At 37.0% G+C, this 27,794-nt stretch overlaps 2 protein-coding genes across 7 annotated transcripts; one reads left to right on the top strand and one right to left on the bottom strand.

The window, feature by feature from the left end:
• Window positions 1-142: 142 nt before the first annotated feature.
• LOC131774238 (SH3 domain-binding protein 2-like) lies at window positions 143-10,877 on the bottom strand. 6 transcript variants are annotated; one of them, XM_066158765.1, is made up of 13 exons: window positions 10,670-10,877; window positions 10,516-10,569; window positions 8,893-9,137; window positions 8,299-8,398; window positions 7,893-8,007; window positions 7,007-7,068; window positions 6,265-6,725; window positions 5,575-5,680; window positions 4,297-4,339; window positions 2,678-2,733; window positions 2,165-2,228; window positions 1,695-1,751; window positions 143-1,566 (listed from the first exon to the last, which is right to left on the bottom strand). In XM_066158765.1, the coding sequence occupies exons 3-13, from the start codon at window positions 9,095-9,097 to the stop codon at window positions 1,447-1,449; spliced, it is 1,389 nt and encodes a 462-aa protein (XP_066014862.1). In that variant the 5' UTR covers window positions 9,098-9,137; window positions 10,516-10,569; window positions 10,670-10,877; the 3' UTR covers window positions 143-1,446. The 6 variants fall into 6 exon arrangements, with proteins under 6 accessions (XP_066014862.1, XP_066014870.1, XP_066014865.1 ...); XM_066158773.1 differs by having other exon boundaries at window positions 10,691-10,877; XM_066158768.1 differs by lacking the exon at window positions 10,516-10,569 and having other exon boundaries at window positions 10,666-10,877.
• A 3,643-nt stretch (window positions 10,878-14,520) lies between these two features.
• Window positions 14,521-27,139, top strand: LOC136283611 (kinesin-like protein KIF3A; the record flags this gene model as incomplete). The annotated part of the gene is made up of 14 exons (XM_066172725.1): window positions 14,521-14,734; window positions 16,790-16,923; window positions 17,319-17,396; window positions 17,633-17,720; window positions 18,102-18,199; window positions 18,852-18,954; window positions 19,223-19,346; window positions 19,556-19,614; window positions 19,858-19,973; window positions 20,178-20,251; window positions 21,905-22,003; window positions 22,883-22,997; window positions 23,240-23,344; window positions 27,088-27,139. Coding segments are annotated over exons 1-14 (1,267 nt in total), but the record flags the coding sequence as incomplete, so codon positions are not given.
• Window positions 27,140-27,794: the final 655 nt, after the last annotated feature.

Here is a 27,794-nt window from a genome sequence, read left to right as displayed (position 1 = left end):
TAACACCGCATGGTCAGTTTGTAACACTTTTTACTCTTAGTTTTTCCGTCATATCCGAATATGCGATTATGAATGAGAATGCATTTACCAGACATTCATATCAGTCCACAGTACGGGTAACAGAGGGACATGGGGGAGATACCAAATGGAAAATATAGTTTTATTTCAATGTTTCAAAAAAGATTTAAGTAGGCTGATTCTCAAAATATACAATAACTTACAACACATTTCTCTGATTACAAAAAGTAATTATATATTAGTTACGAATTCATATTCAGAAAACAGTTCTGGGAGAATGATCATCGAACACGTTATGAAGACATAAAATAAATGATCAAAAACAGGCGATGTGAGATTTTATTGGCTCCGGTAAATGATCCAAAAAGTTGGCGCAGTTAAACTTTAAGGAAAATTGTTTCATGGTAAATCAACAGTTGGTATCGACCATCCGTATGCATCAATGCAAAATTCATTTAATCGCTATATACTGTACAGTTTTTAGTTTAAAAAGAAATACAATAAAAATTACTTTCATTCTATCCACATAATGAGCAAGATGTTAACGAGAACATGGTAAAATATGGCCATAAAGTCTTATTTCTAACACCATGCACTGCATATTGGTTCCAAATTGCCAATGGCGTTTTCTATGCAGAAAAAGTGGGACCGGCCCACACACTAGTATAAAATCTCTCGACATCAAAGTCCCTTGTTTCGCATTTATATAAACTTTTTTCAAAAATTGTCAGCAGATCTTTCTTCCCCTTTGTGAGATTCTATGAATATCATAATCCTTCTTCTACATTTGTTTAACTTCAAAACATAAAGTTAAAATCATACACCTGCGATGAGTAGCATAAACCGTCCATGCAAAACAACAAACGATCATAAATTGTAAAAATTCTATACGTTCAATACCTCAATAGTAAGAAGATCTGGCATTAAAAAGAAAACTGGGCGTTTTCATTTCGTGAAGACATAAAATTTTTCCAAGCATCACCTGAGGGAAAATACTTCTCTTCAATCCCTACTCTTGTTTGGGAGTATAAGGCTCTATCTTAATGTAGAGTATGTTGAGGACGTATTCTGCCTCAAAAATCAACAAAATTACAAAAGACGATTCAACAAGTTGCAAATTGCCCAAATATTTCATTTTAAAATGCAATGTAAAGGAATCGACAACATAATAAGGCTTTGAGGAATACATCCCACAGTTCGGGGTTATTGTTCAAAGCCTCGAATCGTTTAATACTGAATTTGCAATCATTTTTGTATAAAATTATAGTCCAACCTAGACAAAATATCACCCGTTTGATAACATCCAACAAGATTCATTAGCAACACCAACAATTATCGTGATGAATTTTACAGATGAAAGATTTGGCTGACTCTGATTAGTTACTCCATGATCCTTTTTTTGTATGTCAGCCTTTAGTCCATTCAAATCTATTTATAAGGCGCTGTAAGTTTCACGTCACATCTTGGTAAAGTGAAGTCGTAAAAGTGTTTTATTAGCTTCTCAATTGTTTTGCATCGCACGCCATCAGGATCAAGGGCGTAGCCTTTCTGCAAAATAAATACCACACAAAGAGGTGAGGGTGTCACTGTGAATTGTACATCCAAACTACCATACGATTGAGAATTTACAAGGAAACAAACTAAAAAAAATATTAGACAAAGAATGAACCACATACTTCATCCTGAAACACCATGTAATGTCGTACTCGATCTCCAGTCCACACGGACAGAGCCTGCAATAAATTGAAGGAAAAATTAAGAAGTAAATTAAAAAAAAGAACAAATTTTCCTCGAACTTGAAAATACTGCTCTGTGAAGTGTGAAAAGTAATATGCTGAAAAGGCGATGAAAGATTACATCGTTGAGTTTTTGGTTTGAACAAGATTGGAGAGACTGAACTGTTTTATTGATGTATGGTTTTCCTAGACTGTACTTATATATTTAATTTCCCCATAAACTCAATCTGTAGCACATTCGACTACGCTCCAACTGCCTGCTCGTTTGTAACTGTTACTTATACAGTTGACAGTCATATTACCATATACGAAACATGAAAAGTCGAGGTCAACAATCTACGATTTTCAGACTCTTAAGTACACGAGTTTTGTTACTATGAATAAAAATCATTCTTTGAAGTTGGGTTTACCCGCTCTGACTGTGCGTTCTGACTTCTACGCAGTATGTAGACTCCGAGTTTATTTTCCAAGAGACTACAAGAAAATAAGTCAGAAATAAATACGTGTTAAAACACAAATACAGTAACACCATATAAAACCTTGAAACCCCTACCCTCCACTCCTGAACAGATACATGAACCTATTGCTTTTAAAATGTACTTCGCGATGAAGGAGTTCGCCTTATCGGGATTCCTTTATTGTTTTGCCTGAGGCACATGTCATTGCATAACCAATAAAACTAATTCATATTGATCGGTTGCAGAAGAAAACAGACAATAAAAGTGGACAAAGAAATAACAGAGTCAAATTTTATTTAGAGACCTAAAAGCTTCTACTCATGGTAGGTAATAGCAAAACACTGCATACGCACGTAAATGTCGATAACATAAACAATAGATGGGTACTTATTAGTTTTAATTAAGAGTGTTTTCACTAGCTTCCTTGAGGAAACCTCTTTATTACGGCAAAAGTAATATACTTACGCCCCAACTTGCATCTTGTCCACGTCGAGTTTTACAGCCGAGGAAGGAAGAACTATCTGCAACAATAAAGTGAAGAGAGTTGCATAACCCCTTAACTCAGTCCCATTAGTGACCAATACAAAATTTCTCCTTACAATATCAATGAAATATCAAACAGACGAGTGATGAGAATGAAGAAAAATATCAATCAGGGGATTGTTAGCTGATCCAATACAAAATTCTCCAAACTCAAAAAAATGAGAACTGTATTGCAGACAGTAAGGAAACTTACTAACGAGATCTTGAAAGTAAAAGAGTTAAGAAACCCATCGTTATTTAAGAATTTGTTCATGCTTAGCGTGGGTATATCGAATTATGGATGCACGCGGGTTTGGAGAGCACGAAAAATGCGTAAGAGTAGCTCTAAGCGCAGCCGAGAGCAACTCTAGCTTTTTGAGTGCTCTCCAAACTTCACAAGTGCATCCATAACTCGATATACGCAGAGCTAAAAAGCATGAGCAAATTCTTTTATAACAGAGCGAAAACAAGTATCTGCGCGAAGAAGCCTCTTATTGTGATAGAGTGCAAAATTCTCACAACACACAAAAAAAAGAAAACAAACGTCCCTACTGGCTGGTCAAAAACACGCCACATTTTATACTTTAATTTGAGCGAGAAAATTTGAGCCAGTTAACTGATAACTGTGAGAGAAAAGCTCAAAATTTACGGGGAAAATGGAGAAAATCAAAGCCAAATGAACTCACGTGTCCCTAAAAAATGTTTTAAAAGTCAAAGACTCAAGGTTATCAACACAAATTTGCGAAAAGTGCAACTTGCGAGTGTTTTTCCGCCTTATTTCTGTTGCTTGTTAGATCAGGACCTAAATGGTCGATGCCGATAGAAAAATTGGGCAGATCTTCGCTAGTTTCTTCCATATTTCAAAGAGACGGAAACCTGCACTGCAGCTTAACAGGCAGGAAACTCTGAAGCCAGGAAAAAAAAATGCTCCCGTCATCTTATTTACGCACGGGCGTGTGTAAATAAAGATTTGTTCATAGCGGCTCAATAGAACTTATAAAGGGCAAGCACGCGCGCTATGTTCTAAGTATTACATAACCTTGTGTACACGTGAAACTATAGTGAATCACAAAATCACATGTCGGTGACTAATCTATCGACATGATACCATGCATCAGAAAGACAACTTCATATTAGGGAGAGGGGTGGGTGGGGTGGCGGTAGTGCTTTGAAATATTTCAAAGTTCTTTGGATTGAGAGAAGCTAAGCCTGGAGGACTTCAGATAAAAAATAAAGCCTCGAGTTAATTAGCATTAGCCTTGGCCTCGTTAAACTCTTAGGGGAAAAAATACTACCTCATAGTACCTCTCCCACCCACAGTCTTGCGCACTGTGCAAAGGAGGAGGGGGGGCTGGGAAAGGCTACTTTAACTATTGGCTCCCGAGTTGATGGATTGCACAGGACTCTCAGCATTTCAAAGACGACAAAGTATTCAATTTAACATTTAAGATTTGTAATACTACTGACGTTCAACCAGTTTGTACAAAAAAGCAATTAAAATCCTGCCGTACGGTCATAAACAAGGTCTAAAATTCATACAAAATAAATGGTTTTATATTCACCTCATTATGATGCCGACGGATGCTTCGTCCATCTGGATATCCCCTATAGCCAACAGAGTAAACAACGATAAGATTGAAAAGCGGCATAGTTAATGTTACAGGGTAATTTGGTATTGTCAACTGGGTTGATACCGTAAAGAGCTTTGAAACTCTTTATGGTGGCCAATTTACATTATCAACTCTGTTAATAATACCAAACTACCTTGTTATACTCCAATACCAACGCAGCACCGCAGTTTCTATAGAAACCTACCCCCTTTATTCATAGTTAATGTTATCCTTCAGCAACTAGTACCAAATATTAACCAACTGTTCACAAGGTAAGCCCATTTTTTTCTGAATTACAATTGTAATTAACAATTTATGAACAAGAAATAACCAAAAACTCACCAAATGAAACTCTAAATTGTGTAACTTTACTACAGGTTAAGAAAGGCAAAATTTTTCAAGCTTTTCTGTTGTCAAAAATTGATCTGAAATCGCACTGTATGAAGCATTTAGGGCCCTGAGTCAAAACTGAGTCGTCATACTAGTCCAAACAAAGAGAGACATTTGTTATTCATTAGAATTTCTAGACCAGTGAAAATGGGTACATGTATCTGTTTATCTTGATGAGTTGGTACAAAAAATATTGGAAACTCATTCAAAAAGGCTGCCTTATTTTCAAACCAACTGAGCTGGACTGTCAGCTCTGACAAAAGTCACAGTATATATAAAACTTCTCAATTTAACAATCATAATAAGGTGTTGAAAATTTCATACATGTATATGAATCTGGAGGGTTTCTTTCCAGTCAGAGGTGATATTTGCCCCAGAGTAGTATGAGTACAAGTACCCAAGCATTTCAGTAAAAAATTTGGAGTGAAACAAAAATAGAATAATGGGAATCTCTTCCTTCCTTTTCCAAAATCCCCCTCATTTTTGCTTTTTTCTTTTCTACATGCCTGTTAATTGGCTGATGCAAAACCTGGAGCAATAAGTGGGACAAGGCCCCCTTGTCCCACTGAATATCAAGTTAGCACTGAAATAGACTTTTGAGAGGTTTATGTACAAGCAAATGGATGCAAGTGACTGTTGCTCAATGATTTAATGGGTCTTCATGGTGAGAGGTTCCAATAATACTAAACGTGAGCCTCTTGCTAACAAAAAGAGCTATGTGAAGAAAACTGTGGCTTCTCAGCACAAAAAGCTTCATGATATAGTAAGCCTCTGTTATGATCAAACACACAAATTACACTCCATTGATAGAGAATGATATTAGGTGAAGATTCCTCTTACTGGACAGACCTTGACAGGGCGGGTTGTTTTTCATTGACATCTTCAGGATTTGTGTCTGGAACTATGTCCAAATAACCTTCCCCTTCTTCTTCTTCTTCTTCTTGGTCTAAAGAAAATGATATCATTTACCACAATATTAGTGACAGAGTTATCTAAAAAATTTGATTTTGACAATCTCCTAAGAAATTCAAAATTAATCTTAAGAACCTAACAACATTTTAACCCTTTAACTCCCAACCTCTGATTAGTTTTTCTCTTGCAATTCTTATGATGTTAGTTGGGAGAATTTGGTATTGGATCTACTAATAATCCACTAATCAATATTTTTCTTTATTCTTGTGACTTGTCTGCTTGGAATTGTATCATTTGATATTATAAGGAGAAATTCTGTCTTTGTCACTCACTGGAGTTAAAGGTTTAATCAAAAATACCAATGAAATAAGGTTAAAAAGTTCAGGACAGTTCCATTTGGTTGTAGTGACCCTCACCCATGGCATGATAAAAGCTAAGTCAGTAGTCATAACCATTCTAAATGAACAACCACCCTTGCATTGACAGCATGATTCATACCTTCCCTGAGAAAGAAGATGTGGTTAGGGTGGTTGCAACTGACTGAAAAGATTGAATGAATTGAGACAATAAAAGACACATAATGCATTACTATGCATAAGTTCAGACAGTGTACAGTACCTCTACAGGGCAACGATGGGTACCTCATGATAGGTTCAGTGGTGTGCCGTGTCAGAGGAGGTGGCCGAGGAAGTGGTTTGGGCGGTGCTAATGCTTTTCCCTTTCTTGCTGGTAGAGCAGGAGGATCACTTAACTTGCGGGGAAAATCAGGACTTGTCCTTCCAGGAGATTGTCTGACTACCCCTAATGAAGCACCTCCTTGGCCTGGCACAGGAGTTGGGATGCCAGTGTAGCTGAACCCTCCTCGAAGTGGCTTAGGTGAAGGAAATGCAGGTCTCTGAGGAGGCAGGGGTTTTCTTTGCACTTGTGGAGAACCCATTTCAGGGGGTGGACAGTACATTGGTTCTAATGCTGGTTGTGTTTGAGGTTTTCCAAACATTGTTGCTAATTGTTCCAGGTCAAATTTAGGTTCTACTTCAGGGTAGCAGTACTCCAGCTCTGCATTATCATTTGGCTCTATGCTACAAGAACAAAATAAAAAGAAATACACTATAAGAGCCTCATTTGAACCCACTTATTAAAAGAACCATGTCTTAATTTGACAAAATCTATTCAGAAAATAATTTCTAATAGCATTTTAACAAAATAATACTGGACATCATTATCACTTGTGAACAATAAACCTGCACAATAAGTTTAAAATATTTTTATACTTTGGCTGTCGTTTTTTAATAAAACTGTTTATAAATAAATACCAACAACAAACTACATTTATCAAATCAATTAAATTCAAGACACTCACATGCTTTGTCTTCCTGTCCCACAGTATTCTCTCATATCACTTACTATACTGTTCATCCATTCCTACCAAAAAGAATTGAACAGCTATAAAAACTTTTTCTAGGCCAAACTTGGTCACACCTGTTATAAGAAACTGTTGTGAAGGTGGCAGACACCAGCTTTTGGTGAATGCATACAACGTACTTTAAGGATTATGGCTAATGGGAGGAGAACTTTCAGAATCAAATGTAAATTTTTTTTATTTTTAAAACTTCATTTCTTGGCTAGGGACTCTAAGGTTTGGGGTGCAATTACCAAAATATGGGGGAGGACTAGCAGCCACTCCCTAGACTTTCCACTGCTCCAACTCTTGAACTCATTTTCCAAATTAAAACACAATTTATTTATTTATGGGCATGGCAAAGACAGGATTCACCGCTAACAAAGTCTCCTTGGGTACATGTAGTTTGCATTACAAGTGTCTTGCTTTATTTTCTGATTAATTTTTAGGGAGAGTGCTTTTCAAATTCAGTTGAATATCTGGATACACAAACATTAACATGGCACCAACCAAAAGTAACAGGTTTTAACCCTTACACTCCATCAGTATGCATATTCTCCATACTGTTCTCTATACATTTCCTAAGGGGCTGACGAGGAGAATTTGTAGATCAGATGAAACCAAAGGATAAAAGACTCTCCACGCAACACTAGCAAGGTGTGGTCTAAGTAGAAAAAGGTGAGGATGTTTAACTGAATTGCTTGTTAATCCATTAATCCACTGGCTTGACTGACTTATAAATTCTCCTGACAGTATCACCCTTGAATAAGAAGTTAAGGTCATGAGAATAAAGGAAATGATCACCAACTAAACAAGTTCTTGATACTTACTTTTACTTTGTACTTACATTCATTTCTTGTTCAGAATATGCAGCAAAGTAGTAAGTCCTTTTTTCTGGTTGTAAATGAACTAGTTTAAAAGTCCATTGAAATTTGGAAGTTTTCTCTGGTGCTGGGGACAATCTAAAATGAAATGTGGATAAAAATTTCAAACTAAAGCCACCACATTTATGAATAAACAAAATTGATTTTTGGAAATCCAAAATTATTCTGGAGCTTGACTTATTTTCTTACAGTAGGTAAGAAACATATACTTCCAAGACTTTCTGTGCATGAGGTTGTCAAGGTCACAGGGTGTTTCAAAAGTTTACACCACTATTGCAAATTTTTCTGCTCATATTCTATTACCTTAGTGGGAAGTGCACATTAATATTGAGCCCCTGACTGAAAAGTTTGTTTCTCATTAAAACATACCTGTATCCACTGAGAGAAAATTTGCCAGCTGTAGTTTTAGCATCTGGAGTATTGTAATAATACATGCAGCCTTTGTGCAAGATGATATATCTGTCACGCCCTATTAAAAAACACAAAAACAACAAATAACTTTCAAGCTACAAGTGGGCTAGCTGCCTTTCAAACTGTACATGGGATGCAATATAGAACTTAACCTCCACTTCATGATCCTTGTATACATTACCTGATCCGACAACAAAGGGACTGCAATACTTTACATTATGTGCAGTGGCAAAGAGAAGCACACCAATAAGTGTGATAGTATCCAATAGAAAGGTAGAATTGTGTGAGAGAACAAACAATACACAATGATACAATGCTATAACCATAGGTAAAAATTACCATTGTTTTACTGTGCACTTTAATTTTGGCAATTTTGTTCAAGGAAAAAAGAGAGGGAGGGTTACTCATTAGGAACCGTAGCTTTCAAGAAACCTGAAGCTCTAGACAACACACCATATAGAGAGAAGGGCTTCATACAGACAGATGCACAGTAAGAAGTCACCAAAATTAATTCTGTACAAATTACGCATGGCACAAGATGATAAGACTCACAGGATTTTACACTTCCTCCTTCTTTTCTTATCCACCCACATTTGCTACAGCTGTCTTTGAGTAGTTCTTGAGCAGGTATGGATTGGAAAGGTTCAGGTCCTTGTTGATGTGCGTCTAAAGACGACCATTTCCTTCCATCTTCAGCAAGGGATGTACTGGTGTTAGCAGGAAGTGTTGTACTCATGCGGCTTGGAGAAGTGGCCATTACTCTATTTCAATATTATACTCTCATCTTGTATGAGTATCTATGGAAAAAAAGTTAATAAAGATTGATCTAAACTGGAAATTGAACAAGAAAAAAAATATCTGCACCCTTGACCCATTAAAAAATTCCCAAGAATAGTTAAGGTCCACAATTCACCAGGCCACCCTGTTCAATTGATAACACAGGCTGTGATTCTCCTCCCTGCAACTTAGAAACTTCTTTGCAAATGGAATAATTTTCAACTGAGCGTTAAAATCAAGCCACCCTGTTTTTCATAACTTTATTTTCTAATTTGCTCAGAACACTTGCACTACTCTCTGAACTTAAACCCAATTCAAAAGTTAAACTATTATGATCTGTTGATTCATGTTTTCCAGCACTTCAGAGAGTTTACCTCTTTTAACTTGAAGTTCTGATTTGCTTATCATGAATTTTTTCTTCTCTCACACATGCAATTTTGATTACTTTCAACTGGTTTTAGTGTTATTTAAACACTCTATTGAAAAGTACTCTAAAGAGATAATCTAGAATTATTTCAAGATAACATTTTTTAAGTCAAGAGTTCATCATCTGATTCATCACCTATTAAACAAAGATCTGTTTATCTCTGACAAAAATTGTGATTACACACTTTCAGCATCATCAATTAACTTTGTTTGGATTATATTTAATACATCTCTGTAGTGATTTGTGCAGCTTATGTTTTTGTTCATTCACTTGATCAACTGGCCTGGACCTGCCTTTCCATCCACCCAAGAAACCCTTTCTAATGTCCTGACCCAGTTCCTCTGCGGGTCATTACATTGTCCTATTCAGTGAGCACGATGAGAACAGCTGAAATTTTACTTATAGTCGTCAATCTTCCAAGCTTTGTTGCTGCCAAAGCCTACGGCTGGGAATACAGTATAATTCATCCTTCCCGCAATCATGCATGAGCACTCTGTGTACGTCAACCGCAAAACCCCGGCTCAAGTTGACAGTTACACATGAAGGCTTGATACATACATTTGATATGAACTCAGTTTAAATTGTTACTGTTTGGTTTGGATATGGACAGACATTTACAATAAAATACATCGATTGCGATAAAAGCTGGAGTTTTCTTTGTCGATACAACAAATTTTGAAGTTACAATAAACACAGCACCATTCATTGGGCGTCAAAGACGCGTTTTAGCATTAACCTCACATGATGTCACAAGTGTAAATAGAGAAGCCTGTAAATTCTTGCGTAAGATGGTTACAATCGGTGCTTTCCCATATACAAGCTGTGGTACAAAACCGACGAATGCTGCTCGAATGTTCAAAAGAATGACAAACAATATCACTCAAACGGGCCATTTCCCTCACATGACATCACAACAAAACCGATTTCGTGTGCAAAAATCGCCAGCAAATTAAGATTGAAAAGTCACGCACCTAGCGAGAGGTTATATGCATCAATTTGATTTTACTGAGCCTCTGATTGTGTACCTGTAAATAAAGAAACGCCTAAAACAATATAGAATCAAAGTATTGCGCTTTCTAATTCAGATATTATTCCGGAAAGAAACCAAAGTGAGGTCTCACCTACCGAAAAGAAAAGCTTGGTTACCTTTCGGAATCCTTCGGTGTAACGCCTCTAATCGGACAATAGAGTTTTTTTAACGGCTACAAAGTTCACAAAAGGCTTCCTCTGTGCATCTTTAAACTCTCTTAATGATTTTCGTGATAACAAACTATCCTTAGATTGTGTATTTCCGCATTCAATGTCAGGGCGCGAGCTCTTCGTTGTATCTTGATCGGACTTAAGTCATTTCCCCTAGTTCCAGGAAAGACGAGTGACCTACATTACAAACAGATGAAGAAGGGAGGGGATGGACAGAAGTGTTTTTAATATAAGGAGGACTGCCGTTATATACAAGTCTTGATATTCTCACAATCCCAAAGTTCAGTCCAGATATACTGATCTATTGGGAAGATAATGATATTTAGATCCTTTTTCTTTTTCTTTTCGTTAAAATCAGTAGGTGCAAGCGAGCATTCATTTATTAGGAAACTGTTACGTAAGATGGCTGCGATCGGTGCTTTCCCATATACAAGCTGCGGTACAAAACCGACGAATGCTGCTCGAGTATTCAAAAGAATGACAAACAATATCACTCATCCGGGCCATTTTTCTCACATGACATTACAACAAGCCGATTCCATGTTCAAAAATAGACACATTTCCATTCGTTCTTTCTTATGATCCAATGGAGGCCACACACAAAGAAGATGACACCTTTGACAATTTTTGTTCTTACCATATTTGACGTCATCTGTGATCTCTTACCGAACAGAAGCATGGCAACATGGAAATTATATGTCCAATATTGTGGTCTGATTGGCTTCGCTAGCTACTCGCAATCAATTTACAGTCGATAGACAGAAGAGCAATTGGCCTCAGCCTGCGGTATAATGAAGTAAACGAAGACAAACATGCACTTGACTTGTTGTTAAGTAGATATAAACTAAAAAATGAAATTACATGTATTTCCTCTCGATTTCAATCGCGTGATAATTGTCGAGGGCTTTGTCCTAATTGAACTGTTACGCGATTCACGCGATAGAAATCTTGGGCTCATAATCTAGATCTAATCGGTGAATAGTACCCAGGCCCTTCCAGACGTACGTGGCTCGGAGATTATTTTCTGAACGTAACTCTATTTATAAAGAAAGTTATAATATCTTAAACAGCGGAAAAATAGACTTGAAATAATACCAGAGGTGAACATCGTATCTAGTTATCGCTTTATTTGCATGTAGCTATAGATGCATATTTTGTCATCGTCCCACGCTCACGAAAATAACCTTTTATCCATTGCAAGGCCCACATCTTCTCACTTACCCCAATTAGCTCATATAGTTTAAGTGTATGGACACTTGAATAAAGTTTATTATGACTTCAAAAAGGCTCAATCTCCAACTAAATTAAAAATGTACCAAAAAAAATAGAGTACGATATTTTTCGTCTCGTCACAAGCGTGGGACAAAGAAAAAATTCTGAGTCCCCACGAGGCATCAAACCTCAGACATTCGGATGCCTCTTGAGGACTAAAAATATTTTCTCTGTCCCACGCTCGTGACGAGACGAAAAACACCTTCTTTTTCTTTACCGAGCTCAAAACTCACCATTTCTCTTATTCTTTTAACAAGAAACAATCATTACTAATATAAACAGAAGATAACTTTATCATCCCTTTTATCAAATTTCCAGTTTCATCAGTGCGAGTTATGAAGTTAAAGTCATGATAGATTTAATATTAAGCCATGCGATGTGTTGCCGTGCATCTATTCAGAGAAGACGTCAAAGGGTAGTAAGACTATTGACCAGTACCACTCTCAATCGCGCCTCGATCAAGTCACTTCTTTGCTCTTACCAATATATTTGACATCACCTATGATCTATTACTGAACAGACGCATTTTTACAGTGAATTCTATGTGATGGTCTAGTGAGCGCACAGGCAATATTAACCCATATGACCTATTCTGCCTTGTTCCCGTATATATAAGGATATTAGCGTAATTTTTAAGGTTGCATATGTTGTCCCCTATTCAGTGAACTTCTGATTTGGAAGAAGTTAGATAATGGCCTCGTTGTACTCTCATTTTCGTTTTTAAGGACTTCATTGGACGTTGATTTCGTCTCGTTACGGCATGTTAAAAGCAAAAAAACAACAATATAGTAACCAATAACAATATCCAACCGCATTTACCTCAAGTGTAGCCAAAAAAAACGCGTACCATGAGGGATTCTGCTTCAGTACTGACGTCACTGAGTGACGTTACTAGCATGCCGCTTCGCCTTGGGAACTAGTGCTGCCTGGAACTAGTCATTATATGTTTATCGAGGCGGAATGAATGAGTGGCCAGTAATCGGATCCTTGCGCAAAGATTTCTGAGATCGCAGCATTGCAAACATTGCAAACAAAATACATAGCGAAAGGTTATTTCGACGTCCAAAAAATAAATTTTGGGGAGAGATCAACGCTTTTTCGCCGAGGTTTTATCATAAATGGCTAAAGATAATGTTGATTCGAGAGAAGTGTAAGTTTTTGCTTGTATTTCCACGAAATCTGTTACAAAATACACCGATGAACGTCTCTCCCTACGTAAGGTTTAATGTTAAATCGTCATCGCGTAATGGTCTCAACATTTACAAAATTAGCCATAAATCGCTAGGAAATAACTCATTTAAGTCTTTTCAGTTGTATTTATGTAGATACAGATTATTTTTATTCTTGTCAACGAATTAAATAAACAAATTACGACGTCTGAAATTATACCTACTCTAAGGAGAGAAGTCGTTGTCAGCGGAGATGGAAATTGTTTATATCGAACTGTTGCTCTTTGGAAAGATGAAATAAGCGAGGGAAAACACGAGGAAATCCCTAGGTCAAGTGATAGTTTGTTTGAAAATGATCCAAAGGTTTTTGAGCGGCCACTTTTCTCCTTGAACTCCTTGGAGGATCTGGTCAGTAAAATCAAGATCAGGAGAACCCCGGCTGAAACTGTGGATCTATATTCAGTTGTGCATTTGTTCCTTATCATCGCAGAAGGATGGGCTCAGTTTTGAGTAGAATATCAACGCTGGTTCGTTCTCAGCGATCACAACAGAGAGGCAATGTAGGTGTTTAATCACTTAAATGTACCTGACGGTAATATTAATACTCAAGCTCACCATTTCTCGTCATTTCAATCTCCCAGTACCTCGAGGTAGCTGTTGTAGCTCTTTAGTATTACCAAGCCAAGAAAAAAGCTAGGGGTGGACTTAACACACGTCAAAAAAGCTGAAAAGGCTTTATTGATTTATTTCTTGGCGTTTCATAGCTAATATCTCAGAATTTCGAGACTATCAAGCGATGTCAGTTTCACAATACACCTCGCGCGTTGAGAAATGTTTTCAATTTCTGTAGATTTTACAACATATTTCGAGGTTCTTCGAACAAAAACTTACGCTTTCCTTATATCAACATTACCTAAATCCATTTCTGATAAAACAGCGGCGAAAGAACGATCATCTCTCTGTAAATCGTTTTTGTGGACGTCGAAACAACCTTTCGCCATACATTTCTTTCTACTGAGTCGCAAGGTTTTCCCCGTGGCGATCCCACATTTCTTTGCGCAAACACAGGGATTCGATTACTGACAACTCATTCAAAGCTAATTTGCCCGCTGAGATTAATATCAAATAAAATGGGCCAGTTGGGGCTCCCATTGCAGCCAGTTGTCAACTGATTGAAATTCAAAACCTGTCTGCACACTTTTCTTTAGCACTGAATGTCGAGTAGTATAGGTGACATGAGGTCCTCGATAACCTGCGTTTATTGGCCAATGGGATTTAATACGGTATTTAATTTCCTCCGCCGAAGCAAAGATCACATATAATCCCGCTGATCCTAGTGTCACCATTCACTCTTCCTCGGGATTTTTTTGTATCCCTCTTATGTTTCTGAGTTCACATGACTGTCGTACAGTAGGAACATCTTCAAGAAGCTGGAAGGGAATTTACTGCAGACTGTTGTGTTCGTGGCAGAAATAGATAATGATACGTAACGAGAGAATAGGTGGAATTAACTGAAAGCCCTTTAAGATGAGACGGCAGTATTCTCAAGGTGGGTTGGCTTATTTAAAAGCTTCAACGTTTTATTTGGGACCTTTTCGGTAAAACGATTGTTTCTTTATTTGGGATAATTACTGTTTGTAAGCCGTATTATATATAATATTACTGATTAAGCGACAAAAGTCAGAGTAAACAACAACGATCTACAGGAGGCTGGAAATTGTTTGTTTAGGTTTAAACCCTTTTAAAATACAAAAAATTTTATAGCATATTAAGTTTAACATCACCAAGTCTAACATTCCTCTCCCAGTTTGAAATCTGGTATTCAATTATAATGGAGATGGCACTTTCGTGAGTCCTTGACACATTGTATAAAGCAATTGTAGGCAATCTTTTCGTGAATTCTTTTCATTTTCTGTAACGGAAGCCCAACATTTGAAGTGAATAGAAACAATTTTAAAATACTTTGAAAATTTATTCTGACAAGAGGATTGCCTTTAGTACTAATAAAAAACATATTGGCGCTTCGGACATGCAAGAAGTTCTGTTAATAAGAATTTTCCCAAAAATGCCTCAAAACATGAAATATTGTTTTTCATGTTGAAGGCATCATTGTATTACGAACATACATCACCATTGGAGACGGTTAAGGAATAATGGCGGCTTTTTTATAACGACAGAGGCCAGTTTTAGTAGCCGTGATAAGCAGATGTACGATTTCAGGCGATTTTTGTTTATACAGTGAATGATAAAGAGGTTTATCAGATAGACATTGTCTTCCTATCTGTTATCTAATCCTTATAAATACCAAAAATTCACTGAAATGAGTTTTATGCTGCTGTAAAAGATACAAGTCCCCTAGTCATTTCCTTCCTTTCAGCCGGACTTCCTTATAAGGTCAAGTTTACTGCTCCTAAAAAATCAATCTTGAATTTGTAATGATCAGGTTTAAAATCCCTCTATATAATTTCCTTTCTTTTGGAAGATTTAGTATCAGGTGGAAGCTTCATGCAAGAAATGAAATGAATAAACAAACAAACACCAAACGAACAGATATTCAAGCAAAACAGAAATTAAGTTTTTTCGACATATCCCCATATTACCTTCTTGACAGCGGACAGCGTTGATCAAAAACAATTTATATAAGAGTTAATGAGATAATTAGTTTGAAATTCTCGAAGTTTCCATCTTTCGTCTCCTAAACTGTACCTGTCAGCGTGCGAGACATTCCTATCATTTTCATGTCCTTGGCCTTAGTCATGTTCGATGAATGTGTTACGTAATCGGAGATTTCTTGATGAGCTAAGAGGCGACTGAGAAATGATAACTGCAAAAAGGAAAAAAATTAAAGGCAAAAAAGGTGAATGCAGGAGGGCTCAAAGAAACCAAACCTTAAATATCGAAATTACGTCTGAACGGCTCAAATATGATTAGTATGTAATTTACCATCAAGAGTTCCGAGCAAAGTTATTAACTTTCCAAACTTAGCAAACGGTTTTTTTTTCTCACCATGAATTTCCTGCTTAAGAGATCTTAAGTTACCGTTTTTAGTGATGAATGAGTTATATAATTCTTGTAAACATGTCTTATGCTTAAAAGGCTAGACAGCAAAGGTCATTTAAGATGCGGGTAGCCTTGTTTTCAAAAGAATTTTACCTCTCTGCAAGGTGAAATGATTATTTAACCTGATAGCAAAGATAACGGCCAGTTTTAAGCCTCCGCTTATCTTTTGAATTACAATTCCACTTTGAGTACCCTATTTTTATGCTCAACCTAAACGGAAACCATCACGCAGAGCAACTTAACCTCAGTAACAATGACGTCATCAACCCTTTACATCTCAACATCAGTATGTATATTCTCCACACTGTTCTCTTTACATTTCCTACGTTACTGACAAAGATAATTTGCTTATCAATCAAGAGCTTTTTAGTCCGCGATTATTTCCTTGATTCTCGTGATCTCGATGTATGATTCAGTGATACTTTAAGGAGAGATTGCATACCTGTCACTCTTAGACTCTCATTGGCAGTAGTGTTTAAAGAATATGCGTGAACAATGAGTAGAAGGTATGTCATAGCAATGAATGGTTAAATTTTTGATCAAGGTTCAGACGTATCTGAAGAAGAAACAACAGGCAGGGTTCAAGTTTATGTCAGGATTCGTCCTTTGGTTGAAAGTGACGTCAGAAGCTTAGATGGAAAGGGAGCAGTTACCGCGGAGTATGAGGACCTGACTCAGGTGTCAATTTAAACGATACCTAATGTATGAAACTAATCAAGTGAAACTGTGAATATGATAGAAGGCTACTGACGAGTACCGAATGGCACTCAGAGCTTGGCCGTTGTGATATATACTGTCCTTCATTTCTCACCCATGTATTAAAAAATATATATTTTTAATAAATGATTCCGATTCGCTCTAAACGTTCTCTAACCCAAATAAGAAATAGAGTTACGAATGATTAAGTGGCAGCTTGTTACATAGAATATTGACTTAGAGCCACCGAATTCACAACAGTACCTGATTAATCCAGAAGAAAAAGAGTATCTATGAAAGACTTCAAATTTGTGTCCTCTTTTTTTTTTCTGTATCGATGTGATTTTTTGTTAAATCTAGTTTCTTTTATCAAAAAGATTCATGTGGTGGATGGTAAGAGAGAGAGAATTTTTCAATTTGACCAAGTATTACCACCAGATGCTGGAAATGATGAGGTATGTTTAAAATGGATTAATTCCATATTTTAGACAAAATCTATTTAAGCCTGGCCTGAAATAACATATTTCATTCACAAAATCACGCCCTTTACTGTTTTCAAACAACTATTGGAATCTTGAAAAACTGTTTATTTGTTCTTTGATGCACAACACACCATCACGCATGAATAATTGACAACTACAAGTTTAGGTTATATATATGTGTCTAAATACTTGCTCTGTTGTTCTCTTAGGTGTACCAGGTTGTCGGTAAGCCTCTGGTGGAAGCCTCCATGACCGGCCTAAATGGAATTTTGATGGCGTACGGACAAACTGGAGCAGGTATTTACGGAAAATTATTCCATCCCAGAGCTTTCAATTCCCAAGGGTCTTAAATCTTCTAGTTACAAGGAGACGGAAGCGTGACTGTACAAACGAAGCCCATTGTCTGAGCTGCAGTTTTAGAAAATTGTGAACATTGCAATAAAATACTCGGTTTGAGAACTAATGGACTTTAATCCTTCATGAAAATTGGAGAGACGATGAGCCAATAATGGGCCAATCCTCTGATTTCGCCGTTTCTGTGTGACCACCAATAAGAAAGTTTTTAGGAGCTTCCATAAAGCACAGCGTGAAATCGCGATGAAGCAGTGTATACGATTGATTCGTTTTTCATCAAGAAAGATTGATGGCCTTTTGCAATGTAAAATTTCACACTTACAGGTAAAACTCACACTCTGATGGCTTCAGACGGATTAACTACCAATGTTGTATCTCATATGTTCGCTCTGATTGGTAAAGACGTTGCACATTCCTACGCGGTAAGCCTAAAACGTCACAAAACAGAATGATTTTGTGGTTGTTGTTTTCTATGAAAATTTGTTAACATTCCTGTAAGAAAACGTTTACATGAACCGCTTTCCAAGATCCATCTTCTTCAATAAAACTGAGGAGATGAACAGTCCGTCATGCAATTGTTAACTAATTTGACTAATCGATCGATCGATCGATCGATCGATCGATCGATTGATTGATTGATTGATTCAATGGATTACTGGTTCATTGATTGATTAATCTATTGATTCATTCAATCATCAATATAAGTGTCTAATCATTGCAAAAGCTGTAATCCAATTTAATACATTACAATAGAGGATGCGTTCTTCTGTAAAGACCTATGAACAGCAATATTCAAAATGCCCTCCTAGTCTTTGCAAAACATTCAGAGTTTTAACACTTGACCCCGCATGACTGAAGTGCGGCTTTCCATGAAAAAAATACTCTGCAAATGGGGGGAACTTTGTCAAATTTCAACATCATGCCTCTTTGAAAACCTGCAAACTGATCAATAAAAATAACAAGAGCGTAGCACAAAACCAAATAATATGCTACGTCAAACAGCAACACTCCCACCATTTCCCAGGGCTGCAGTCACTGGTTTCTTCAATTATTTTTCTTGTTTTTGTTTTGTAGGTGACATGTTCCTATTTGCAAATATATCAAGAACGAATTTATGATTTGCTAGGCTCCGAAAAATCTGGAACTGAAGTTTACTTGAGAGAACATCCCAAAAAAGGTGTAGAGAGCATCATTAAGTATAAGCTATAAGTATTTCACACAATCAAGTCTACTATGAGAGGGTAGGGGGAGATGTGCGATACTTATCATCTAAGATGCCAAGAAAAACGAAATCGAGGGAACACGAGAGAGCTTGCTAAACTAGACTTGATGTTACGAGACTCTCATCCACTGGGGTACAAAGCTGAGTCCGTCATACTCTGCGCATAATAGGCTCCAGCCTTAGACTGGATATCTAATCATTCCGATTCTTCTGTCTGTCGTAGGAGTTTACGTAGATAACTTATCTGAATACTTTGTCAAAAGTCCAGAGGAGATTTGTAAACTGTTGAAATCTGGCAAAAAGAAACTGGCCATTGCCGAGACCAAAATGAACAGACAGTCCAGCAGGTTGGTTTAAAGCTTAAATATTTTTGTTACATTTTATGATAGACTCAGTGACTGATTGACCGACCCACGGATCGAGGTACTGACCGGCTGACTAATAAAAAGAAAGATTAAGTGTCCGTCAAGTGCATCCGTTTGTCATCACAGCGCATGATAGGCGTGGTGAGTTTTCTTGCTAATTTGTTCACAGCCACTTTTTCTTTTTATTGCAGATCTCATGCAGTTTGTCTACTTAAAATCGAGAGGCTCAGTGTTCCACGTCGTTATGGAGGTGATAATCGTTTGGGAATTAACGTAATGCATGACCTTAATTCCTCTCTTATTCGTTCAATCGTCGGTTTAATTTTCCATTTTTCGTTCCTTCCCTTTTTGGTTTAATTGATTCTGTCATCATTGCTTCGGAACTCTGACAGTGTCTGATAAAAAAAAATATGTATTTCCTTTAGAAGTTTTTCCAATTATTAACTCGCAAGCTTGCAGCGTGAACATCACTCTTGTCTACTCTTTATTGCAGGGATAACAGACTCCTTCAGCAGTTATGAGTCGTATTACATATCGGGAACTTCAGACACTGACTATTCAAGTGAAGGCGGCTCAGTTGAGGGCTTAGGGTCTTCTGATCACTTCGATGTGAGCGAATTTTCCTTTTTTTTTTTTTGTTCTGCTCTGAAACGGTTTTTAATGGCAACTATTTCAGTTGTTTTATCTTTTGTAAAAAAAAAAAGTCTACGTTCCTTTACATCTCAGAGAATTTCAGACTTACGTAAATAGCTCTAGATGAAAATGCCATAATGATTCACTCTGATGTAGGTTTGGTTTTTTCCTTTTACATAGGAGGACGAAGAAATGCTGTCCAGAATTTCATCTCAAACGAATGGTTTGGCCGCCGTCAGAGGAAAACTTTACGTGTAGGTATTCCACTAGTGTTCGTCAAGTTCTTCTCGCTCTTTCTTACTCTTTTTCACCCACATCTGCTTCGATTTTATATTCTTCCTGTTCCCTTGACTTTGGCTATTTGGTTTGCTTTAATTAATCGAGGTGAGTACTGTTGGCACCGAGTTTTTCCGGCGTCTAAGTTTTTGTGCCTACCTTACGTTACGCCTAAATCGTATTGCAGCAATTTCATGGACGAGTGCAAAGCAGAGATCACGCTTTACGGAAATGTTTTAATCTTTATGGCGCATTATCGCAATATTTCAGAGTGAGCTGTCGCCATGTTAACGACCGATTTCAGTTTTGGTCGGCGTCTTAGGAAGCCACATATAGGGCAATATATAGGCATCACGCGCGGCCGCATAAAGTCGCTTGCGGAGTTTTTTTTTTAACATTATTACTGACACAGAATTGAAAAGTGTACGTTTCCGAGCAAAAAGTTTTTTTTATCTCCGATGATGCATAGAACCTGCAGGAGAATATGGTATAAAGCAACCATCGAACAATTTATCTCCTTTTTACAAGAAGGAAAAATTAATTTTTTTGTTTAAGAAAACATATGCTTGATATTGAGGAATGAGGCAAAAGCGGGGTAAAAGGCTTGCCCTATATCCCGTTTGGTGGAAAAACGGTGTTCGTTGGCCACAAAACTATTTTTTTCTCAGCGTGGAATTCAAATGGAGTCTAATTCATAAATTATCTTGAAAAAAAAAAGTCGTTATGAGCTCCTTTAAATCAGATTTGAGATGCTCTGAAAAAAATGAAAAAAAATGTCAGATGAAATGAAAAAGTTTCACAGGCAACCTGCGCTTTACGGTCAGCTAGTTGAGTCAAATTTCCTTAATTTTCTTTGGGCTGCTAACTTTCCGTTTGAAGTACTATCCCCTGAAAGATGAGGTTTAGGTAAACAATGGTAGACAAGGACACGAGAGGTCAGTAAATATGACCGGTTTATACGGCTTTCAACTTTATCCTTTTATCTTCTTTCCATTTGGCGCCAATTCTTTTTTATCTCTGACGTATGGAAGCTTGAGCTATAGATAAAGCATCTGATATTTTTTCAACTGTTTTAATTATTCTAGGCCCACCCAGATCTTGTTGAGCCAGTATCCTCGCTTTGATATTTAGCTTTGACGCTACAATTCCGGTTCAATAAATGTGAAAGCGTAGAAGCGTATAAAGAGCGTGTAAAGACCGTGCAAGTGTTTAAACTCAAGTAGATAATATAATGATTAGGCTCGCCACCGTTTCACAAACAAAAATCTTCGTGCGAAAAAAGGTTACAAGAGCTTGAAAAGACAGAGGATATGTTGAAAGGAGTTACGGTTTGTACATCCTGAAAACTTAAGTCCAAGGTTTTTTAAGTTTCACGCTGGCCACAATCCGAGTCAATCTACTCCATCCTCAACAATCCTCCGCTATTTCAGGTATACTCCTACCTATGTGATGTTTATCTTTCACAGTAAACTATTCTTTCAAGTCTTTATGCAGTATTGAAACATTTCTTGCTTTCTGAAATTGCCTAAGATATCGTGGCGGAGCCCTTTTTACTGTAAGCACCATGTGGGGTTATCTTCGTTTCGTTCTGTTCGACCGGAGATTTTATTTCACAATATTTCCAATCGCAGCTGTGATCTAGCAGGCAGTGAGAGGGTGAAGAAGACTAAGGCTGAAGGTGAACGACTCCAAGAAGCACAGAGTATCAATTCCTCTCTGCTGGAGCTGGGGTAAGTTACTAAGACGCTGATACGCGGCATTAATAATTCGCCAATTTTTAAGCCAATATGATGCGTTTGTGATTTGTTTGGTTAACTTAAAAAAAAGAAAAAACTCTTGCTTGCTAAATTTAAACCTGCACTAAACTTGATTTATTCTTCTATCAGGAATCTACGTAAAAAACAAAGGGTAAAATTATGGTAGATATTTAAGTACACAGTTGCTATACGGTATCTTCTCATGTCCAATATTTCTAAACTCACGTCAGTGATCACTTCTCGTATTTCTCTGAACATTAACTTAGAGGTTGTGACGAGGACGAAATAACCATTTAAGTCCTTATTTCAGTTATACTTTACACTGGCAAAGTGTCACTTTTCTATCATGTAATCTTATTTTGATATTTCTCACTGATCGCGTTGGTAAATTGTCCCATGGTGTGTGGTGTGGGTCCCGAAAAAAAAAATTTAAATATTCAATGATGCAAAGTGAAACATCCGCTAGAAGTTCTTATATTGGAAGAATCGGATCCTACTAAGGGTTCTTCCCGGGAGCTTTGTCTCTTCACTTTAAACCCAAACAGTCCTTATCTAATTCTCACACGTAATAACAAACACGATTGAATATTTTGTTTCTAGGCTATGGGAGGAGCACTCCCAGTGTTCACCTGAAAGCATAGACGAAATGAGTGACTGATTCTAGTGATAATGTTAAGCTTGGAGAAAATTTGAGCCTTTGACTGAAATAGCGAATTTGATCTTATCCTACACATCGCAAGATATTGCTTTCATTCTCGACCAACTCAAGTGATCTAGAATAATTAATGACAGGATGTGAAGTCCAGAATTACAATATAATGTTTTTTCAAGGTGAAGTATCAATCGTTTCAGGAATGTGATTCAAGCATTAGCTGAAGGTACCAAGCGTCATATTCCATACAGGAACTCAACACTGACAAGGCTGCTTCAGGATGGCTTAGATGGAAACTCCAAAACCAGTTTAATTGTAAGTACATCCTTCCCAGGCTCACCAGACTGGTTTGCTCAGTTTTTAACCAGCTATAGCAGACATAAGTCCATATATCGTCGCGTTTGTTACACATTTCATCACAAGCTGACAACAAAATTTTGTTTTTCTGATTGAATGAGCCAAGTGAGAGCACCGTTAATGTTTCCATTTCTTGTCTTCCTTCTGAAAATGACAGCATTATATCAAAAGCCTAAATCCGTCCCTTTTTTACTTTATAGGTGTGTGTTTCACCTTCCTTTCGTGATGTCAACGAGACACTGTGTAGTCTAAAGTTTGGCCTTCGAGCAATGAAAGTTCACAACGTTGCGCAAGTCAATGTCGAGGTGAGTTGTATGTACAGTCTGAAATTTTGTATAAACAATCAAAATACAGATGAGAGTTCTCTTAAAATGTTTTTTCCTTTCCTCATTCCTCGAATTCTATGGAGTGGCGACTTAAGACTTACAGGCTACCTCTACGAATCGGTATCCCGAAGAATGAAACAAAAAAAAAGGAAAAGCCACTCGGAGAAGGGGAAATCCTCTCAAAAAATCCTCCAAAAATAATCCGAACTGGTATTAGTTGGAATACCTGATTACCCGGATATTGTTGTTCAAGTGTCGTTGGACACATCACTGGCGTATCCCAGACCCAAGCACGCTGTGAAAGTTGGCCAATGCCAAAAGAAAGTGGATTTTTCATTATTTATTCTGAAAGAAGCAAATATATATAGACGGTTAATTCTTGGTGGCCTATAAATTGAAGTCCTCAATTGAGAAATGGAACCAATACGCTATGGGGAAACGCCCAAAACGATTGAAGCTTAGGAAAGATGAAGGATTGAAATAGGCAAGGGTACTGCATAGAAAACGTGTTGAATGTGAAAGAGTTTCCAACGCAAGTAGAGGTCTAGGTTTTTAGTTATGAATTATACTTTTCTGCAAAGGAGCCAAGAAAAAAGGAGGAGAAACTAAATTAGCGAAACGAAAGAATTATTGAGAAAACTTCAGGAACAGTAAAGAATCCATTACGCTTATGACGCTAAACTTTGCTCTTAGCCGAGAACAATATTCAATGTTTATTCAGAAAACAAAGTTGGCTATGATCATTAGCGTTCAGTTATGCTCTCACTTAAGACCAGTTTGCGTTAGTCCCACAAATACTTTTCTCCGTACTTTTTATAGATCTATCAGCACAGCTTTCACATATTATACAAGTATTTGATAATTTTTCACCACTAAGAGAAGTTTGTTTGTCATAAAAATCCGACAAATTAATCGCTTATCATTTTAGTTTATCTTTTATGTCAAATTTGAAAGTGTCGTCAAACCATCCGACTATCATATAATCATGACATTGACGTTTCTTACAAATATTTGAACGAGAAAAGGTTTGATCGTACGCTAAGTCGCCATACAGATAGAGTAGTAGCCTTTTTTCCGCCATAATCTGTATAAGCACTTGTACTTGGATTTCCATGATCTAGATCGCAGACTCGCTAAGATGATTCAAGAAAATAGTATAGTAATATCAACAGCTCTGACCGCAGTCAGGAGCCGGGCTCCTGTCGCACCCACATACAACATAAGCTACTCTATGGCACCCAAAAAATCCGGTACTTTATTCTTTTTTCTTCCATTCTTGTGGTGGCTTAAAGCCGCATGCTTAAGCAGATTTTAAAAACGGCGATGAGAAGTGTGGTGTGGATTTTAATTTTTGACTGCAAGGAAGGCAGTTGATAAACAGTTATGTAAAATACACGGTTTTGGTCGATTGATTTTTATCCGTAGGAAATCGTTTTGCTAACTTAGTAAACTTAAGAACTTCGCTATGATTCAAAAGATCGAAATCGCATAAAGTTAAGCTTCAGTTAATACGTTGTGCGACAGAAACCCCACACGTATTGATCAATGATGGGCAAAGCTAGTACAATCCTTTCCAATTTTGTTTTCAGAGATTTAACCTTTGATTGCAAAGGAATGCCAGAGGCTATCTATGTGGTTTTCTATGTCGATAATTATTTTTATCATTCGAAACACATGTCTCCTTACTTGTTTTGTTTTGGTTTTTTATTTTCTATTTCAGTGGTTTTTTTTTCAAATCTTTGTAATAACTTAATGAAAATCAATATTTATCAATGAGTTTAGTATTTTCCATATTCGCATGTTACATAGGAACGTCCAAATGTTTGGAATAACGACCCTGGCTAGCCTACAACTCCTAGTTGTCTACACTGAGCGTGGGAAACTAAATAATCATATTTAGGCTTTACGTTATGCAATCATCTCCATTAATTTTAGAGGTCTCAACCAACACCAAAAATTTTCCGCTTTCTAACTCAACTTTGAATTTGAATTGACTCAAGACGAACGTAGACCATAGACTAATATAATGAAGTTTTATTACTCTTCTGCTTAACTTCTATTTTCTCGTCTTCAAGCATCTGCAACCTCAAACATGATGCAACGTCACCTCATTTCATTTCGTTTCACCGATTTTATTTTTTCTTTTCTTCGTGTATTTATCGTTTTATTTCATTCTTACTAAATTCATTTTTTATTTATTTCATCTTATTTACTTTCTTCTTTCTTAAATTCATACCATAATCACTATAGAAATCAATAATGACACTGATAATAATCATGATATCAATAATAATAATAATAATAATAATAGTAATAGTAATAATAATAATAACAATTGATTTTACATAGATCGGAAAATTGCACCTCAGCAGACCTACTCTTTAAAAATAATGAACCACCACTATTTTCTCTTGGAGCCACTAGATAAAGTCTAAGTATGAAATGTGCCAAAACCTTTCCAAACTTATCATCATTCAGATTACATTTCATTTAAAATCAGACGATTTATTCAAGAATCCATACAATGGTCTGTGACAGTGGATACTTCACGATTTTCAGTTGCGTATTAATTCTATTGATACCTATCATGCGTGTCTCTTCTTTTGTCATTTTTCGTTCTTAGTCTGCTGTATTAAACTCTAATTTACCAAATTAACATTTTAAATTTGAGCCTCTTTGGTACAATTCGAAGTTGACTAAGCACTACATCAAATATATTTTCGAGTAGAAATTCTAACATCATCATATCAGGATTCTTCACGTTGAAAAGATTTTAGAAATTAAATTGCAGTTAATCAAGTCCAAGAATTGAGTGAGGAGTTTAGTGTAAAATATTTTTGCCCATCACTAACAGGTTAGTCTGATTGACTTCCACTCTGTCGCATGTAACTCTGCCATCTGATTGATATCCGTCAATGTCACGACCTTAAATTGACTTAATTAGGGTATTTCGGTGTGAATCGTGAGTCGGCTATATCAAAGCTATTAATAAAAACACTTGACAATGTATTGTTTATGAAATTAAAAGTTAACCAGGAGTGGAAAGAGAAGAGACTTGAAAATGTAATAACAAAACTCAGCTCACTTCTAAGGGGCACAAGCTGTTGTTTAAGTAACAGACATCTTGGTTTGCAAGACAAGAGAAAATATGTTTGACATTTACCAAATTATGCGATCTCTCCCGTTGTTAGCAGCTATATTGTTTGATCGTCACCTGGAAAAAATTTATTCATTTGCTGATTGAGCGCGCGTTGCCCGTCTTTCAGCCGGTGTGTTTTGGAATTCTCGCGCTTTCAGCACGATTGAAAGTCAGCTGGAATGTGTTTTCATCAACTCAAATCGCTCATTCTATGACCCTAAGCGGAAGGAGGAAAAATGACGGAGATTTTGCCCAGGCTAGAAAGATCCTTACCAGGTTCTTGCTGAGATCTGCGTTGAGTAAGATATTCTTCTGTATATTTTAGCCATACCCCTGAGCTATTTCGTCTGTAGTCATTAGTCAACATTCTCTGTTTATCAAACAAGGCAAATGAAGAGTCGAATTGCAAATATTCTTGACAGCTAGACATGTAAAACAAGTGGCTTGTATTATTCGTAAGAACATATGGTATTGTTTTGTGGCCTCACTTCAAGTTCTCACTCCCTACCACAAAACCCTATTCACAGTCGCTTTATATTATATTGTGTAACTGATGCAAAAATGATTTTGGTTGCCGTTACAGATTGATTACGAAAAAATGGCCAAGCAACTCAGCGAGACATTAGAAAGCAGAGGTGAGTGAAATACCCGCAATGACACTAGACTCGGTCGCTCTGATTGCCGAGTTTGAGATTCTAAAATCCTAAATCCAACGCTCAAGGTATTTGAACGATTGAATACTTCGAGAATTCTTTCCTTTTGCCGTGAAAACACGACTGAAAAAAGCTACAAGAGCTTTTACTGTGCTTCATGTGCTACTCAAGTTGAAGTTTAATGCGGTTTTGGCGCGAGTTAGCGGCAAAGAAGGGAGGTGAGCTCAGGTCGCTCGCTGGCTCTCGTGCCATTTAAATCACAGACATCTCCTATTACAACACACTGAGCAGCAAGACAGAAACAAAACAGAAAGAAGAACATAATGAAAATGGATCTCATTGTTGTTTTATGCAAACAACTATTTATAAGCCACACCGTGGGCTTTTGTGTACGATGCTGTTTAGAACAAACACAATAGTTTGCCGAATGCGCTCAACTTACGCCGATTTGATTTTAGTAATTGCGTGATTTTATGGCGAACAGCATGCAAGTTCTTTCAAAATGAGGGCCGCGATACTTCACTCTTCATCCACGTTTCTAGTCATCCCAATTTCATAAAAGGTATAATTTAACAACCCAGTTTATCAAGTGTAAAAATAGCATTCTTTTATGGTTGTCCGGGGCAAACAATGTTCG

Source organism: Pocillopora verrucosa, chromosome 1, assembly GCF_036669915.1.
Source record: "Pocillopora verrucosa isolate sample1 chromosome 1, ASM3666991v2, whole genome shotgun sequence".
Taxonomy (NCBI): Eukaryota; Metazoa; Cnidaria; class Anthozoa; order Scleractinia; family Pocilloporidae; genus Pocillopora; species Pocillopora verrucosa.
Note: the sequence above shows the minus strand (reverse complement) of the source record. Positions and strands in the feature narration are given on the sequence as shown.